The 17,588-nt window shown below is 37.6% G+C and overlaps 9 protein-coding genes across 9 annotated transcripts; 8 read left to right on the top strand and 1 right to left on the bottom strand.

Moving 5' to 3' along the window:
• Positions 1–966: 966 nt before the first annotated feature.
• On the top strand, positions 967–2,716 carry GCK72_005793 (uncharacterized protein; the record flags this gene model as incomplete). Its single annotated transcript, XM_053725340.1, has 8 exons — positions 967–1,110; positions 1,165–1,259; positions 1,307–1,409; positions 1,458–1,678; positions 1,727–1,886; positions 1,939–2,099; positions 2,146–2,270; positions 2,319–2,716. 8 exons carry the CDS (start codon positions 967–969, stop codon positions 2,714–2,716), a joined length of 1,407 nt encoding a protein of 468 aa, XP_053589534.1.
• A 205-nt stretch (positions 2,717–2,921) lies between these two features.
• Positions 2,922–5,305, top strand: GCK72_005792 (uncharacterized protein; the record flags this gene model as incomplete). Its single annotated transcript, XM_053725339.1, has 8 exons — positions 2,922–3,010; positions 3,061–3,153; positions 3,206–3,515; positions 3,708–4,007; positions 4,054–4,209; positions 4,293–4,742; positions 4,787–5,026; positions 5,150–5,305. 8 exons carry the CDS (start codon positions 2,922–2,924, stop codon positions 5,303–5,305), a joined length of 1,794 nt encoding a protein of 597 aa, XP_053589533.1.
• A 312-nt stretch (positions 5,306–5,617) lies between these two features.
• Positions 5,618–8,736, top strand: GCK72_005791 (uncharacterized protein; the record flags this gene model as incomplete). The annotated part of the gene is made up of 10 exons (XM_003102432.2): positions 5,618–5,711; positions 5,759–6,048; positions 6,093–6,314; positions 6,362–6,589; positions 6,639–7,243; positions 7,291–7,594; positions 7,648–7,944; positions 8,077–8,207; positions 8,257–8,455; positions 8,503–8,736. 10 exons carry the CDS (start codon positions 5,618–5,620, stop codon positions 8,734–8,736), a joined length of 2,604 nt encoding a protein of 867 aa, XP_003102480.2.
• Positions 8,737–8,924: 188 nt separating this feature from the next.
• GCK72_005790 (uncharacterized protein) lies at positions 8,925–9,337 on the top strand (the record flags this gene model as incomplete). Its single annotated transcript, XM_003102495.2, has 2 exons — positions 8,925–9,173; positions 9,227–9,337. The coding sequence occupies 2 exons, from the start codon at positions 8,925–8,927 to the stop codon at positions 9,335–9,337; spliced, it is 360 nt and encodes a 119-aa protein (XP_003102543.2).
• Positions 9,338–9,504: 167 nt separating this feature from the next.
• Positions 9,505–10,700, top strand: GCK72_005789 (uncharacterized protein; the record flags this gene model as incomplete). The annotated part of the gene is made up of 5 exons (XM_003102388.2): positions 9,505–9,779; positions 9,829–9,978; positions 10,024–10,114; positions 10,160–10,409; positions 10,456–10,700. 5 exons carry the CDS (start codon positions 9,505–9,507, stop codon positions 10,698–10,700), a joined length of 1,011 nt encoding a protein of 336 aa, XP_003102436.2.
• Positions 10,701–11,063: 363 nt separating this feature from the next.
• On the top strand, positions 11,064–11,850 carry GCK72_005788 (uncharacterized protein; the record flags this gene model as incomplete). Its single annotated transcript, XM_003102479.2, has 4 exons — positions 11,064–11,148; positions 11,192–11,369; positions 11,414–11,539; positions 11,592–11,850. 4 exons carry the CDS (start codon positions 11,064–11,066, stop codon positions 11,848–11,850), a joined length of 648 nt encoding a protein of 215 aa, XP_003102527.2.
• A 179-nt stretch (positions 11,851–12,029) lies between these two features.
• On the top strand, positions 12,030–14,877 carry GCK72_005787 (uncharacterized protein; the record flags this gene model as incomplete). Its single annotated transcript, XM_053725338.1, has 8 exons — positions 12,030–12,087; positions 12,139–12,194; positions 12,290–13,135; positions 13,528–13,773; positions 13,823–14,263; positions 14,308–14,427; positions 14,471–14,573; positions 14,621–14,877. 8 exons carry the CDS (start codon positions 12,030–12,032, stop codon positions 14,875–14,877), a joined length of 2,127 nt encoding a protein of 708 aa, XP_053589532.1.
• A 160-nt stretch (positions 14,878–15,037) lies between these two features.
• On the top strand, positions 15,038–16,334 carry GCK72_005786 (uncharacterized protein; the record flags this gene model as incomplete). The annotated part of the gene is made up of 5 exons (XM_053725337.1): positions 15,038–15,171; positions 15,226–15,315; positions 15,364–15,739; positions 15,785–16,022; positions 16,072–16,334. The coding sequence occupies 5 exons, from the start codon at positions 15,038–15,040 to the stop codon at positions 16,332–16,334; spliced, it is 1,101 nt and encodes a 366-aa protein (XP_053589531.1).
• A 334-nt stretch (positions 16,335–16,668) lies between these two features.
• On the bottom strand, positions 16,669–17,527 carry GCK72_005785 (uncharacterized protein; the record flags this gene model as incomplete). The annotated part of the gene is made up of 5 exons (XM_003102490.2): positions 16,669–16,794; positions 16,838–17,032; positions 17,080–17,253; positions 17,299–17,417; positions 17,467–17,527. 5 exons carry the CDS (start codon positions 17,525–17,527, stop codon positions 16,669–16,671), a joined length of 675 nt encoding a protein of 224 aa, XP_003102538.2.
• Positions 17,528–17,588: the final 61 nt, after the last annotated feature.

Here is a 17,588-nt window from a genome sequence, read left to right as displayed (position 1 = left end):
AATAATTGTCTATACCTTGAATAGACTGTTATTATTCCCTTTTATAACCACCCTCCATCCTTCATCGAATTTTATTGTACTGAAAAAAATATTCACTCCAAAATATTTAGAAAAGGAGACAAATTTTAGAGTAGTGATCTTTTAGAGTAGTGATCTCGGTACATCACAGATCTACGCAAGTTATGAATGTTTCCTTAGTTTAAAAATGTCTGAAACACGAAAAGAATTGGAAAACATCGAAAAATGTAACCAGGAAATTTTTCGAAACTTGGGTTCAGAATTTTCATCAGGAATGATATCATCTTCACCTTGTTATATGCTGATTGAAATCTTTCCAGTGAAAACTTGGATTTTCGATTTTATCCCAACTTTTAGATGCTTTCAAAACATTCATTTCAATTCAATAATGTGATCGTTTCGATTTGAGTCAACAGTCGATGCGACACTTCATGCTTTCGAAGGATATTTTACATTAGAACGCTTCTATCCCATACAGTTGCAGGTTTTTATGCTGATCAATAAATCATTGATGAATCGTCTGAAGTGAATAAAAAAAGCTGTCTGAGCTCAGAGAACGCAACTTAGCTTGAAACCGGAGTTTTTGAGCTTCCCTTGTTTACTTTGCAGCTTCATCATATAATTTGAAGAGAATATGATTCATGTTTTCATCGATTATCAGTTTCCCGGAAAGAAATTGATCGAAACCTTTTCAAATCAGTTGTTGCTATTCAATAGGCCGTCCTTTCTCTCCGAAAATAAGAGAGCGTGCGATGGCTAGAGAATTAGAAAGTACACCGTGACGCACTTATGCAGACGTTTCATTTTTTAATTTCTCTCTTGTTTCGCATTGTTTTACCTCATTTTGTATGGAAAGAAGACAATGATTCTAATAGTTTTGTTTCATTGTTATTCTCTGTTTTTTCTTCATAAACTGTCTTGCTCAAGCTAAAAATCAATTCGTTTCAGATGACAAGTCAGAAAAAACCTTTGGCATTATGTGAAATTTGTGTTCGGCAAATTTCAGGTGACGCAGATAATGTCACAAAATGTGAAAATTCATTTGAATGCCAACTCTGCTTTGGAATTATGGATCAAGCTATGATTGATGAGGTAAGCATATTTTGAACATGTTATTATTTAAACTGCTCAATTTTCTATTTTCAGGTCGGAGAAAAAGTGCAAGAAGAGCTTGAAAAACTTCCCTACGACTCAAATAGTTTCATTTTAGCATTAAACTTACCTGTCGGACAAACATTGAGGTAAGATTTTACAAGTAAGAAACGAATTAACGAAAGATTAAAAATAGGGAGATTCTAGTCAGTCGGCTTCGTCCGGATTTCAATGGAACACTTGTTCAAGTTCCACATAAAGTTAGGAATGTTGACGGATATTTGAAGAAGCTTGGATCCGTAAGTTTTATATGTAATGTTCAAATTTTTAAAGAACCATCATTTAAGTATTCTGGAAAACGACCGACACTAAGCTCTGATCTGCAACTGATGATTACTTTCGAACAAACGGAATCAGATCTCACCGATCTTCAGTTTCTCCAAAAAGAGTTTCCGAATGATTTTCGTGTCGGAAAACGCAATAGATACAATCATCAAGAAGCTCCGTCGAGCTGTTCGAAGCAACAATTGCAGCAGGTCACTGGAAGAATAAATGAACATATCGCTAAGTAAGAAATATTTTTAATGAACAAAATACTGCATCGATATAATTTTAGCAAATACATTTTCTCTTCACCTACTCGAAAATGCTCATTTTCTCTATCTTTTGAAAGAGATCCTGTGTACGTTGCTGGAAGATACTGCAAATACTCTAGATGTCTTCCTCAATCTCCATGGAGCGAGGACAAGGATGCACCAAGAGAACCTGGAAATTCAGTAAGTATTTTTTCCAAAAAATGTTCTAAAATTAAAGTTATGCTTTTGACAGGTATCTGAAAAAGTCTGTGATATTTTGAAGAAACACTTCGGTGCAAGTGATAGTAAATTTGTCACATCCGGTCGTGAAGATATTGACGTTAGAATGCTCGGAACCGGAAGACCATTTGTCGTTGAACTTCGGAATTGTAGAATCACAGCCCCAGTGAGAGGGTAAGCCAGTGAATTTTCATGTATAAATCCATCGCATTAATTTCAGTTTGAATTATCTGGAAACGTTAAAATCAATTGAAGAAACAATCAATTCTCAGAAGGATATTAAAATTAATTCGTTGACAAGAGTAGCTCGCGATGTAGCGGAGAAATTAAGTGTTGGGGAAGAAGGTAAATTTACATAATAACTTTAGAACTTAAAATGAAACGTTCTCTCAGATAAACGAAAGCAGTATTGCGCATACTGTTACAGCATCTTGCCTATTTCTGATGAACAATTCGCGACAGCTCGATCCAAAATTCCTCTAACCATCGTTCAAAAAACTCCAGTCCGTGTTATGAAACGAAGAGCATTATTAGACAGAGAGCGGACTATTTTTTCGATGGATTTTTTGAAACTCGACGATCATCATTTTGAAGTGAGACTCGAGACGCAAGCAGGAACTTACATTAAAGAATTTGTACACGGAGACTTTGGAAGAACACGTCCATCATTGGCTGAACTATTAGGTGTGGAACACGGAGAAGTCGATATTCTGGAATTAGATGTTGAAAAAGTCGATCTCGAATGGCCACCCAAATTGAAGGAAGGTCAAGCTTCTATAAAATTCCGCTAATTCATGTTTTTCATTTTTGTAATTCATTTTTGTTGACCACATTTTTTGTTACCATTTCTTGTTTTCTTGTTATAACCGTTATTTATCGAAAAAGGTTGAAGTTTGAATTCTGGAACCAGTCGAACGGGTAATCAACCCATTGATATATATGTATATGCACTCTCTACTTCTCGTCATTTTCTTCTTATTAATTCGATTTTCAGACATGGGTGAATCGTCTGCACAAGTTGCGGAAGGACCACAGCCGAAACCTTCACGGTTCCAGTTCGTCCCGGTGCCTGGAGAGTTCACTAGGTTTGCAATCTATTGGACATTACATTTGTTTCGTAACCCATAATTTACAGAGGACGATGGAAGTGCCGCGATTCGTATCATCCAAATGCCGAAACTCTCGAGTTTGAAAAGAACAAGACAAAAGAAGAGGCGAATCCTGAAAAGTAAGTTGTGAATAATTTTGCAAGCGGATAAATCAAAATTGAAATTATTCAGAATCTCTGTGTTCTTCAAATTGAGACAGCCTGAAGAAGAAGAGAGCACGATTCAAGTAACTTCTGTCGAAAACAAAGAACCTGATAATGGAGATGAAGTGTCGAACTCATCAGAAAGTATCATAATTACTCGGAAGAATGGAGTGACGATAGTTCGAAAAACTTCAAACTCTCTTCTTCCGGAGAAGTATGATCAAATAAGAGAGTTATCAATCGACGATTTCGAAAATAAACCTGACGAAAAAGCTCAACAAGTGCCACCGACTCCTATGAATACACCACCAGCGAGTATGGCAGTTCTTGATACAGGGGTAAGAAATCGAGAAAGTGTTCAGAGACGAACGCATTCTCATCTCACAATTTTCTAACCCTAGGTAGTTTTCCCAGTTTTCTTCCCCGATTGCAAATCAGGAAAGAGTGAAAATAATATTGAGTTCCATTTTTCAGTATTTCAACAGTGTCTTTTCCTACGTTTCAAACTAATTTTCTCTCAGAGTTTTCAGATTCAAGCAATTGTGGACAGTTCACTCTCACCGCATTCTAGTCGTAAACCTTCCAACGAAGATAAAACTGACATGCAAAAACTTGCTGACTCATCCATCACATCCATTACATCTTCGTCCTCACTCCCATTGGAAACATCAAAACCTACTCGACACTTCCAAGTTGAACCAGTCGTTCTCAGTGAGCCAAGCACTCCTGCTCCAGTTGCTCCAGCCCCATCTATCGAAACTCTTGCACCGTCTCCTACTGTTCATTCTGAGAACCATCCTCTCAATGAACCAACGTTTCAAGTTATTCAAGTATGAATTTATAAATGTGTTCTAAGTATACGTTTTTCACTTACAGACCGAAGAGAGCAAGAACATGTCTATGGACTCGGTGAAGAATGTGATTGACGCTGCACTTATGCCGCCTCAAACAGACCGTCTCAACCTTGTTGATGAGGTGGAGACCCCCACCAACGTAATGATAACGGTTTCGGCCGCATTGGAGAAAAAGGAGGTGGGTAAATTCCTCAAAAAGGAAATAGTTTTTTTTTGTCTAATTAATTCACAATTTTCAAAGAGATAATTCATTATTTTCAGACAGCAGTAGCAGGAAGCGTTGGAAGTCTTGATGCATGTGGAATTCCAATTGCTTGCCCTCCAATCAGTGCACCGCATTCAACCCCTTACGGAACTCCCAAGGAAACTCAAAATATACCCATTTTCGAAGAAGTTTTTTCCACGAATGTAACTTCAACACCTCCTACAATTATCACGACCACAACTGCCCCAACTACTGCCCCTGCATCTTCCCCTGTATCTTCTTCTGTTCCTGCATCTGCTTCTTCATCCAGTGTTACTCTTCCTTCTGTAACAACAACTGCTACAGTTAATACTTCTGCACTGACGACTCCATCCGCAATAGACTCACATACTCCAATTGACAATAAAATTGAACAAGCTATGGAATTGGTGAAGACTCATTTGACGTATGCGGTTCGAGAAGAAGTTGACACATTGAGAAATACGATTGCTGAGTTGGAATATCAGGTAAAATACTGTAAAACGGGATTCTTTAAGCTATATTTTTTCAGATGCGAGAGTTTCAATACGAATGCAACTACTACCGGCAAAACTGTTCTCCTGAAGTTGTTGATCAAGCATCTGCATTTGTTCACCAGCAGATGTCGGCTCATCAACGCCCGACAAGAAAAGCAGTTAGCTCAACCAATGTGATCTTCGATGGTATATCAGCTCAGAACGCATCTGCGTCTGCATCTGCATCGTCAGCTCATATGCGGAACTTGCAGAATCAAATTCAGCAAATGAAACAGGTTAAGTGTAAAAATCAAAACAATTGACTATATATATTTAACGGCATATTGTGACAACTTCAGCATCGGTTACTAAAATAAAAAAGTGAATAGTAGCTAACTAAAAGTTAAGAGATATTCCAGATCGCTCCTATTACAACCAATATATCCACCAACACCGCCACCTACAATTCGACTCCCTCCGCCACTGTTCCCCCCAAGCCCTCTCCCACCACCTCCGAGTCCTCATTGAATAATGCGACTGGAAACACGCCTGGAGCACCACCCACCAGCAACTAATTCCTCATTCTGATTGTATTTCTAATTCATCGACATTATTTCCCTCTCATCCAAAGCATATAGCGGATACTAGTGAATTGCTTTAAACCGCGCTAACACGACATTTTTCTTTTGCATTTTATGTATTTTCTTCCGAAAACTCTTGTCCCTTTTATTTATTGTCAACTGATACGAATGATTGAAATATTTATAAAATATAGCATCTCGTTAAAGTAATTTTTACGTTGCCGTATTTCACCTTTAGAGATCTCTTTTGGACTCTTTCAATTCTTTCGCTTCTGTCTCTATTTTCTGAATTTCACAGTGTTTCAGATGGCTCCAACCGTTTTGATGGTAGCTGAAAAGCCTATGTTAGCAGATTCAATTGCACATCTGCTGTCCAATGGTCAAGCTAGAAAACGAAAAGGTGCGAGTTTGAATATTATATATCATCTCAAACTCAAAACAATTTAGGCTGGAATGGCGTTTGCTCAGTGAGTGAATACGATGGTCAATTTAATGGTAAAAATGCGAAATTTAAAGTAACGAGTACATGCGGACATGTAATGTCCCTTGATTTTCCTGCTAAATTCAACAACTGGGAACGAGTTGATCCAGCTGAATTGTACAGTGCTCCAGCGGTCAAAATCGAAGCGAATCCAAAAATGAAAATGAATGAGTTTCTTGCTTCTGAAGCTAAGAATGCAGATTACTTGGTACTTTGGCTTGATTGCGATAAAGAAGGAGAGAACATTTGTTTTGAAGTAAGTACCAAGTAGGGAATAAAAATCTGATTTTTTAGTTTTAGGTTGTCGATGCTGTAAAATCTGCAATGTTCAAGAATCGGCCGGATTACATGTCAGATGTATATCGTGCACATTTCTCTGCTATCACTGAAAAAGATATCAAAGCGGCGATGAAAAATTTGGGTCGTCCTGATCAAAACATGGCATTATCAGTCGATGCAAGACAAGAATTAGATCTTCGCATTGGATGTTCGTTCACAAGATTTCAGACGAAGTTTTTCCAGGTATCCAAACCAAACAGTTGTAACCATTTATCTTGGATGTTGTTCAGGGAAAATACGGAGACTTGGATAGTAACGTGATCTCATACGGGCCATGCCAAACACCAACATTGGGATTCTGTGTTACTAGGCACGATCAGATTGTACAGTTCAAACCAGAAGCGTACTGGGTTTTGAAGACCACTTTTTCATGTGATTCTCAGACGTTTTCTCCTGAATGGCAACGTGGAAGGATTTTCGATGCTGAAATTGCTCGGCTTTTCGTTGACAGAATCAAAGTAAGTTATAGATGGATTCTGAAGTTTTCCGTAAATTTACTACTTTCAGAAGTCTCATTCTGGAGTGGTAGTTGATGTGAGCAAAAAAGAAGCGAGAAAAGAACGGCCATGTGCTTTGAATACAGTTGAACTGATGAGAGTCGCCAGTAGTTCCCTTGGTTTGAGTCCTTCAACAACAATGCATGTCGCTGAATCACTGTATACGCAAGGATACATTTCATATCCAAGAACGGAAACAACTGCATATCCAGCAAATTTCGATTTGAATGGAACTCTCAAAATTCTATCAGGAGATCGGAAATGGGGATCAGTTGTTTCACAAGTTTTAGCCGAAGGAATCAAACGGCCGAAGAGTGGAGTTGATAAAGGAGATCACCCTCCAATCACTCCAATGAGAGCAAATACTGGAAATTTATCCGGCGACATGGCAAGAATTTACGAATACGTTTCTCAACATTTCGTGGCAACTTTAATGAAACAATGTGTCTATGAAGTGACAACAGTGAAAATGGAATGTGGAGAAGAACAGTTTACAATTCAAGGAAAGAATGTTATCGATCCAGGGTTCACGGCAGTTATGCCTTGGTTGAGTGTAGAAGAGGAATGCAGTGTTCCAAAGAGCTTGCAGCAAATCGGAGCGAGAATTGAACTACAGTAAGATTTGAATCAGAAAAAAAACTTGTAACTTATTGTAATTACAGAGATGCTCAAATTCAAGCTCGTGAAACGACTCCTCCTGGTTATTTAACCGAATCAGAGTTGATTACTTTGATGGAAAAACATGGAATCGGTACTGACGCTTCAATTCCAGTTCACATAAACACTATCACTCAGCGAAACTACGTGACGGTAGAAAGTGGGCGGAGACTTGTTCCAACTCGTTTAGGGCAATGTCTTGTCAGAGGATATTGGAAAGTTGATCCAGAATTAGTTTTGCCCACAATGAGATCAGAATTAGAAGAACAATTGAACTTGGTTGCTAGTGGAAAAGCAGATTATCATGATGTGAGTTTCAAGCTTTTCGTGATTTGTTTCAATCTCTTCATTGATTTTTTCAGGTCAAAAATCACGCTCTCAAAATGTTCGAAATGAAGTTTCAATTCTTTGTAAACAATATTCCCGCTGTTGACACTTTGTTTGAGGCGTCATTCACTACTCTTTCAGATACGGGAAAACCATTTTCTCGATGTGGAAAGTGTCGACGATACATGAAATTAGTGCAAACGAAACCGCAGAGACTTTTCTGCCCTACTTGTCAAGAGACTTATTCAGTTCCGAATTTCAAAGATGGAGTACTTAAAGTAATCGGTGATCATAAATGTCCTCTCGATGACTTTGACATAATTTTATGGCAGGTGAGAACGCATATAACGATGTGAATGCATCATGGCAGTTGAAAAGTATAACGACATGCCGTTATAATACAGTTTTACGGCATTTTATATATTTGAATGTGACTATGAGAATGATCAGAACTATCAATTTAGGGTGCCGGTGGGAAACTGGCTCGTTCATTCACTCTCTGTCCATTCTGTTTCAACAATCCCCCGTTCGAGAAAATGCCACAAGGATCAGGTTGCGACAATTGCGTGCATCCATCATGTCAATATTCAATCAGGTACACCACAAATGAGTTTGACTATTTTTCAACATATGATTATTTTCAGCTCGAATGGAGTATGTGCATGCCTCCAAGATTGTGGTGGTGTTATGCTTCTAGATACTCAATCTCATCCAAAATGGCGAATGACATGCAACAAATGCCCATCTGTTGTTGGATTGTTCGATGGAGCATTAAAAGTGAAAGTGGACCGAAACAATAGTTGTGAAGAATGTGGATCCCAGTTCATAAAAGCAGAGTTCAAGGTAAGTTAATTCTGAAGAAATTCCATCTAAAACTGATAATTCTACAGCCGAACTCTGGGAAACCTGGTGCTATCGAATACGAATCAAGCAGCTACGAAGTTTGCATATTCTGCGATGCAATGAAAAAATATCCAGATGCGATCAATATGAATCACGCTTATCTGACAGAAGAATCGCGTCTGAAAAACACGCAACCTTCGAGACGTGGAGGTAGAGGAAGAGGTGGATCGAGAGGAGGTGGTAGAGGTCGTGGAGGAAAAGGCAGAGGGCGGGGTCGATGAAATTGTAGGAATTAGTAATGAATGTTTTTTTCTAATAATTGTTGATTTACGGTTTTATTGCATTCGAGTTTGAAAAATATTTAATTTAAAATAATTCAATGTGTTGTTATATTCAGTCCATGTGTACCTTAGCACATTTCCTATCTCTTAAAAAAAATTTCATCAGTTGAATCTATTCCGCTCTTTAGATGCCTCCAAAGAAGGCTCCAAAAGGAGGAAGCGGTAAAGATGAGCCAAAGAAGGAAGCGAAAGGAGGAACTGCTGTGAAAGTTCGTCATATTCTTTGTGAGAAGCAAGGGAAAGCATTAGAAGCAATTGAAAAACTGAAAGCTGGAATGAAGTTCAACGAAGTGGCTTCTCAATACAGTGAAGACAAAGCGAGAAGCGGTGGAGATCTTGGATGGATGACACGTGGTAGCATGGTTGGGCCATTCCAGGTGAGTCAATGAAATATCTTATAATGGGTGAGAACTCATGCCAAAATTTTCAGGATGCAGCGTTTGCTTTGTCCAATAGCTCATGTGATAAACCAATTTATACGGACCCACCAGTAAAAACGAAGTTTGGTTATCACGTAATCATGGTCGAGGGGAAGAAGTGATTCATCTTGGGAACATTCCTTTTTTTTGCATATTTATCTGAATAAACATCTCTTTTTATCACCCTTATTCATGGTTATTTAAAAATTTATACGTTCTTTTCAAACGTTGTCATATCTTCAATAATTATTTAAATCAAATGTAATAAGCTATGTTTTTAGATCTCATAATGAGTAGCAAAGATCCAGCTTCGATAGATCTCAGTACAGTTGGCAGCCTGCTGGATGAAACAGAATCTGGCTCGAAAGAAGTGTTCCGTAGCCAACAGTCACTCGGACTTATTACACAACGATTTATGAGTTTGAGGGCGAAAAATGAAACGATGAACTTGAATGATGTGGCCAAAGAGTTGAGCATTCCAAAACGACGAGTGTATGACGTGGTTAATGTTTTGGAAGGTCTTGGATATGTGCAGAAAGTTGAAAAGAATAATATCAAGTGGATGTAAGCAATTCTGAGTTATCTGAAGTATTCGATAAGCAAGTTTTTTCAGAGGAGACGATGTAAAAGATGAAGAACAAAATCAGTTAGAAGCTAGGGTTGAGATACTACGCCAAGAAGAGAAAATCCTGGAAATGATGATTCAAGACGCTCAAGCAGTTATTAATCTACATTTCGAAGATCCCATTGCGAGACCGTACAAGTAAAAGATACAACTTTTTCGCTTGACAAAATGTTTATTTTTCAGTTACGTCCGGAAAGAAGATATCAGAAACACTTCTGAGCTCGATACAAAATCAATCATCATGAAATCCGAACACGATGACAGTAAATTTAATGTGAGAGTAGATTCCGTAGTCAAAATGCTAAGTGTTTAATTCCAGGTTCTAATCAGAGATCCTACTGGTAGTAGTGCTCACGAAATGATAGTCAAAAACATAAATGGTGTGCGGTCGCATGCCTTGTTGTTTAGTAATGAACCAACTATCACTGTGAAGCAGGAATCACCAGAGAAGGATGACCCATTACCAGAAGAAATGAATAATGAATGGTCTCTGTCCGATGTTGGATCGAATCAAAATTTGGAACAAATCAAAACAGAGGATCCTGATGAAATCGATACAGAAGACTTAGGTATTTTTGGCATCGTCTTGAACAATATAACCGTCTCTTCTTTCAGAGACCTTCGTTCTTCCTTCTACCTCCACCAATCCACAAAATACTCAATATCTTCCTGAAACTCCTGGTCGTGGTCTATTTTTCAGTCCTTTTAAATCTCTCATAGACCCATGTATTTTGCCTGCTTTTTCTGATGACCTAACAAGCGGATACATCAACATTACAACACCTTCAAGAGCTGCAGCTGAACATGCTCTGCAAGCAGATGTTGAACCGCCGAGCATTATGGACTTTTTCAATGATTAATCGAAAACGATAAATAGTATTCGAATCTTCTTATTCTCCCCATCCTTTGTTTCCCTGTTTTGTTTCGACCTCAAAGTATGCCCGTAATAATAATTCCCTTTCCACAATAGATCTAACAATCTCGGTTTATAATCTCTCTATCCTTTTCAATCTCAGGGTTACAATTTTAATTATGTTTTCTTGTTGTATTATTTTCACTATGCACTATCACTATGCACTATTTTAAGCTCATAGAGCATTCAAAAAATAATACAGTTATGAGTGTTTTTTCGTTTGTTTTTATTGGAAGTTAGGTTGCGATTTTCCTAACCTATATCGTTTAGCTGTCCTAGAAAGTCTCGTTATATATTTTTTCCAGAGAAAATGACCACCGGAAGAATCTTACGGTTAACAGCTGATAACATGGAAGAAGCCATTGACACGGCAGTTTCGGTGTTTTTGAGAGGAGGTTGGAAACCTATTCTTATCCTTTCTCACCTCCTCTTTACCAGGAATCGTGGCTCTTCCGACTGATACACTTTATGGAATATCAACACTTCTTCCATTTTCCGATAGACTTTACGCCTTGAAACAGCGTCCGTTTGAAAAGCCATTGGGAATATTTTTACCAAGTCCCACTTCTATGAAATTAGTGTCAAAGCAAACAATTTCAGACGAATTAGCGAACTGGTTAGTGTATAAAGTTATAAATCTCCTTTAATGTTCAATTTCAGTTTGCTCCCAGGACCTGTGACTTTGATGTTTGAACGTCTTCCTAATCTTCCAGATGAATTCAATCCAGGTGTGGTGAATGTTGCTTGCCGAGTGCCAGACTGTGCGATCGTATCGAGAATATGCAGGTTTAAAATCTCTTCCCAACTTGCTTATTAATTTTTTTAAAATATTTTTCAGAAAACTCGGCCAACCGTTGGCTCAAACATCGGCGAATGTTAGTGGATCTCCTCTAAATCCAACCTCAATCGATCATTTCAAAAATCTACATTCGGACATCGATTTGATTTTGGACAACGGACAAATTGTATCCAGTGGTGAAGGATCCACAATTGTCGATTTGACAGTTGAATCTTGCTTTCGAATCGTTCGAAGTGGATGTGCAGAAAGTGAAACCATAAAGAAGTTGAAGTCATTTGGATTGACAGAAATTCAATAAAGTAATATTGTATCAGATAATTTGTTTTGTACATTTTCATCATTGTTTTCTGTTAATGAACTTGTTGCTTGTTATTTACAGCAAATCAATCTCTAATGGCCAACATTTTTTGTGTTTCTAACACTTTCATATTCTCTCTTTCTCTTGAATATGCTTGTTGAGACTAGACTATATTCCAGATGTTTGGTGATCAGACAGAAAAGAAGACGGGTGGACCACAAAGTCGGAAAAAGAAAGGTAAGGGGGTTACTGAAAAACAATTGAAAAGCAAATAATTTTTGTTTTCAGAATCAGAAGAAGAGAAAATAAATAACCGCGATGAAGTCGATTTTGTTGATGAAAAGGTTCGTTTAAAAACTCCCAAAGTAATAATAAAAATAGTTAGCGAATACTTACAACCTATGGAATTATTGTATTTTTATGAACTGTCGATCTCTAGATTCATCTCAAAATGTCTTCTTGCCTTTCTTCTGGTTCCCTTGATTCGGCACCTTCTTCTGCAACTTCGTCTGCTCCATCTTCCACGTCATCAATACGTGCACGTCGTAACTGGTCGGTTTTTTCGGAACGTCTTCGCGAGACACTTAGTAAATCTCGGAAGTCGTCCACTGCAGATTCACTGATATTGTTTGATGTGAAGTGTGTTGAGATTTCAAGCGAGGATAGTGATTGCATGTGGATTTATCAACGGGATATTTCATCTTTCGATTCTGATTTCGACGATTTCGATGATTCTCACCTTCGAATATTCAAATTTTTCCCACCGAATAAGCCAACTTCTTTGCATTCTCTTGCTTCTGGTTTTGACAACACTGGAAATGTTAGAATTTGGCCAGGGAGCGAAGCTTTGGCATGGCTGATTCTGAAAGATTCCTCGAGTATTTTGGCACGTGGAAACCGGATTCTAGAGCTTGGAGCAGGCTTTCTAGGCCTCTCAAGTTTCCTAATCGCTAAAAAGTTTCCTGAAACAACAGTTTGGATAACTGATGGAAATCTAGAGTCGATAAATTCCTTGAAACAAATTCGAAATGCAAATCCTGATTTCCTTAATCGAGTTCATGTCCAACAACTGATTTGGGGTCAAGATCAGTTGAAAACATCGCGATTCAATACAATTCTAGCGGCTGACTGTGTCTTTTTTACGGAGCATCACGAGTCTTTGATGAAATGCATTCACTCGCACCTCGCACCAAATGGAAATGCAGTGATATCGAGTCCACGTCGGAAACAAAGCCTTCAAAAATTTCTCGATTATGTTCAGAATGCTTGGAGTGATGAGTTCTCGGTTGATTTGAACACAGAAATTAATGCTATCCTTGAGCAAAAAATTGGCGGAATTTGGATTAGTGAAGAAGATAAAGATGAAAAATATCCGGTGATCATCACACTCAAAAAACGTTGTTGATGGTTTAAATATTCTCTTTTTCCAGTTGATTAGTTTAATTGTGAAAAAGTCAGTTGTATATCATTTCAAATGTTTAAAAAAATTCAATTAGCTGTGATTTATGTACAATTTTTGGTGATGGTGATATAATGTTTCTTGAGCTTTAGGTAGTTATGTATCTCTTTTTGAGCATTTCATTCGGATATAGATCTTGATATATCATAAGGCATTTTTAAAATTTAGTTGCATTTTATAAATAAAATGGTTAATTTTCATCTATATTTACTGGACAGGAATTGAAAGGTGCTCTTCAACTCGGTGTTCTCAAAACCGCTGATTCGGTATCTCTACGAGTCGGAGGTCGAAATGGATTAGATTTGGAAATCAAGGAAGAAGTCGTCAACCAAGTCGCTGCGTTTGTCTGGGATACTGTATCAGAAGACTGGGCTGATGACTTGGCGAGATTCACGGTGCATGCAGGAAGGCAGAAAATTAATATGGATGATATTTCTTTGTTGACAAGAAGAAATCCAGAGTTGGTGAGAGTGTTTCAAAGATTGTTTATTGAAATTAAAAAGTATTTTTCAGTTTCAAGCGGCATGCAAACTGGCGGGTGTCGACCATCACCAAGACGCCGCTGGACAAAAAACTGGAAAAGGAAGAAAGAGAAAGAAAGAAGAAGTCGTTTCTATTCAACATTCAAAACTGTCGGAGGACGACATAACAGTACTCGATGACAATAATGCACTACATACTCCAAAATCATATCTCAAAAAACCGAAACTCCAAGAGGAAATATCGAAAGGGAGACTAACATCAACACCTAAAGTCGCAGAGAGAACTCTCAAATTTCCTGATGACATAACACCGATTCGCCCGACAGATAATGAAGTTTTCAGTTCAAATCTAGTGAATTTGAGTGTAATTGAAGAAGAAAAGACATCCTTAGAGGATAAGCAAAACGAAGAAGAGGAGCAAGACTCATTTGATGTTTTCGGATCAATAAAAGGAAACGATTCATCCAAAACGGTACACCAACTATTTTTCTCGCTTCTTAGTGGATATATTTTCAGATTACTAATATGTCATCTCTCTTAAAAAGAGCCGAAGAATATTCTTCTGTCGTCGAATCAACGAATGATCGTCTTGAGAATGAGCGATTGGAAAGGATGATTCCAGCTGATGTAGAAGAAGTAGAGTTGCTTCGAAATCCAAGAATTTTGTTTTCGGTTTCAGATAGATAATGTTAGTATCGATTCGTTTGATAACTATAATGTACACGAAGAGCCTCCAGTTGACAAAAGTGCCGGAACACCGAAAAATGCGGTATTCAATAATAGTACGTCAAAATCATTCAAGCCTTTGTGTCCCATTCTCCGCTTTCAGAAATGTCTTCATTCGCTTTCGACGATGAAGACTCTTTCGATGAGCCGGTGGTTATACACGTTTCAAAGACAACACCGAAAAATGCAAGTACTTCCGCGGAGAAAAAGTATAACAACGAAGTTTTAATCACTAAGAATGCTTCGAATTTCAGAGGAAAAGGTATCGAAACTACTCCGAAAACCTCTACAGCGACTAAGAAGAACAAAAAATTACAACGGGATCACGACAGTTTTGACGAATTTGATTTCGACATTTAAATAAAAAACGACCTGTAAAATAGTTAAAAAATTAAAAAATAAAAAGTTTATATCTCTTATCAATAGTTTTTAATTTTATTTGGGGTTTTTAAATCCTATTTATTGTTTTCCAAACACAACTTTCTCGATAACTTCCTTAACTCCAACTCAGAAGTACGGTATGTCACAACATCCGGAAGAAGGTGAATCATCAGTCAATGATGAAACACGAGCAATCGAAGAAGTTATCAATGCATTCATGTACTATGGGAAGTTCGGAACTGAGAAAATACTCAAAACTATTCAACAAATGAAGTATAATATTTTCAGATTATTTTCATCCTCTATTGATATGATATCCTTTTTCAGAAACTATCCTCAAGATTTTCAAATATTGGTTGTCAACAAAAACAAAGAGTTCGTTGAAAGTATGAAACAGAGAATTGAGCATAATCATAGGTGAGAACTAAATTTGTACAAATAATCCGCGGAATAGTTAATTTGAAGTATTCTCAAAATGATCTCCAACAGTGCATCAGGAATGATAGGAGAAAACCACACAAAGGCTTTACGAATTCATCAAGCAAGGCGTCCTACAGGAGAATTTCTATCCAAAGTGCTGAGCACGATTCGTCAAATTTGTCGTGAATGGTCTTCAGAAGGGTTACCAGAAAGAGAAGCGACATTTAAACCGATAATTGAGGAATTAAATTCAATCTTTCCGACCGAAACAGAACGACATAATATTCGAATTCTGGTTCCAGGATGTGGTCTTGGAAGATTGGCTCATGATTTGATAGAACAAGGATACACAGTTCAAGGAAATGAATTCAGTTATTTCATGTTGTTTACTTCGTTTTTCATTTTGAATTGCTGCAAAGAGGTAGATACTTTTTTTGAGAAACCCCGAGTGAACTTCTTGTTTCAGGTCGATCAGTTCACAATTTATCCGTATCTTTTCGATAAAAGTAATTGCTGGAAGTCAGAAGATCGTCTTCGAGGAGTCACTTTCCCGGATAAAACTCTCATTTCTTCAGTAACTAATCGGCCGAATTCATTCTCGATGTGTGCTGGAGACTTTTTAGAAATAGTCAAAGATACTCAATTCGATGCAATCGTCACTGCCTGGTTCATTGATACAGCAAATGACATTTTCAAATACATTGGTATACATAGTTGTATATCAATCTTTTCTAATATTTATGCATATTTCAGATGCTATCTACGACGCTTTACCGGAAAATGGTATATGGATAAATGTGGGTCCGTTGACATGGCACTTCGAAGATATCGCTGGGGAAATGTCGATAGAGCTACCGTATTCTGATATTATGCTACGTATTCGTCAGAAGGGTTTCGAAGTTGTGTCGGAAAAAGAAATTGATAGCAAGTACACAGTTAATCGACTATCAATGCTTCAAAATCAATTCAACTGTGCGTACTTTTACGCAAGAAAAGGCGGCCAGAAGCCACAGTAGCAACAGATTTTATCGTTTTCACTGGTGTCAGCTCATTTTCCCTGTGTTTTATTGTTCTTATTCGTATCAGTTCTATTTCGGGCAGTTCTGATTCGGGGCAGCACCTTATTATGTCTGTTGGAAGTTACTAATCAAAAATTTTCAAACGAAAACCTTTTTCAATGTGGTATAAATACTTATTTATCTTCAATTGTTTGACTCTTCAAGTCACATTATAAATTTATTAAACTGGAAAACGAAACAAATAATAATTCAAAACAATTCAGAAAACAATAGAAAGACATGGACTTTTCCTAATGATCTACTCACAAACATCTAGTCTATGAAACTTTTTTTAGCTGTGATACTGCCTATCAAACTCTTTTCGCATTTCTTTTTCCTCGTTTCGAACTTCCTCTTGATACTGCTGTTCCTTCAGTTTTGCAAGGGACTTTGCTCCTTCTCGATCGGATGCTGTGATCTGTAACCACTTATTATGAACTAATCAACTCATATCCCCTTACCGCTCGATTGACAATTTGTAGTACATGTCCGCTCTGATCAATTCGTACATCCAACGCTCCTTCCTTCACTATCATTTTATTCTCTTTTTTCGTAATAAAAGATGGGAAGTAGGTCATGAAACTGGAATCGAGAGTTGTGAGACGCCAGAGGACAACAATGACATCTTCATTTTCATATACACAGGAGCCGATCCACTGGAATCAGAAAAGTTAGTCATAACAGGAAAACGTTGTACGCTCACTTCAACTTTGTTAAAAGGAGACAAGTAACGATAATACATTCGAACTTTTGCAATATGAGACATCAATTGGGTCCTTCCATTTAACTTTTTCGAAAATATGCGGTCATCGAATTGAACGTCTTCCTTGCAAATATCAATGAAATCTCGTACATTTGATTTGAGAACTAAAGGAGTCTGAAATATTGTAAATTTATATAGAAATACTTAAATGAGCACTACAATTTTTTGAAGGAGCCAATCGACTTTCAAAAGTGTACTTGTTGATGGAGCTGAAGATATAGCTGGTTTTTGATTTGATAATGCTCTTGTAAAAGCAAATCCAGATGACTGGAAGCTTCCTGTAAACTTTAGTTTCAGTCTATCGTGTTTCCATCGTGTAATGATTACCGAGACTACTGTAGCGAGAAGTTATCGGTAAAAGAACGGCGGCTCGATTAACTAGATTCATCTGAAAACCACAATTGATTCCAGGAACTCATTTTGGTATTTGTCGAAATACTGAACCTGAT

The sequence above is a fragment of the Caenorhabditis remanei genome, chromosome II (genome assembly GCF_010183535.1).
Source record: "Caenorhabditis remanei strain PX506 chromosome II, whole genome shotgun sequence".
Lineage (NCBI taxonomy): Eukaryota > Metazoa > Nematoda > Chromadorea > Rhabditida > Rhabditidae > Caenorhabditis > Caenorhabditis remanei.
Note: the sequence above shows the minus strand (reverse complement) of the source record. Positions and strands in the feature narration are given on the sequence as shown.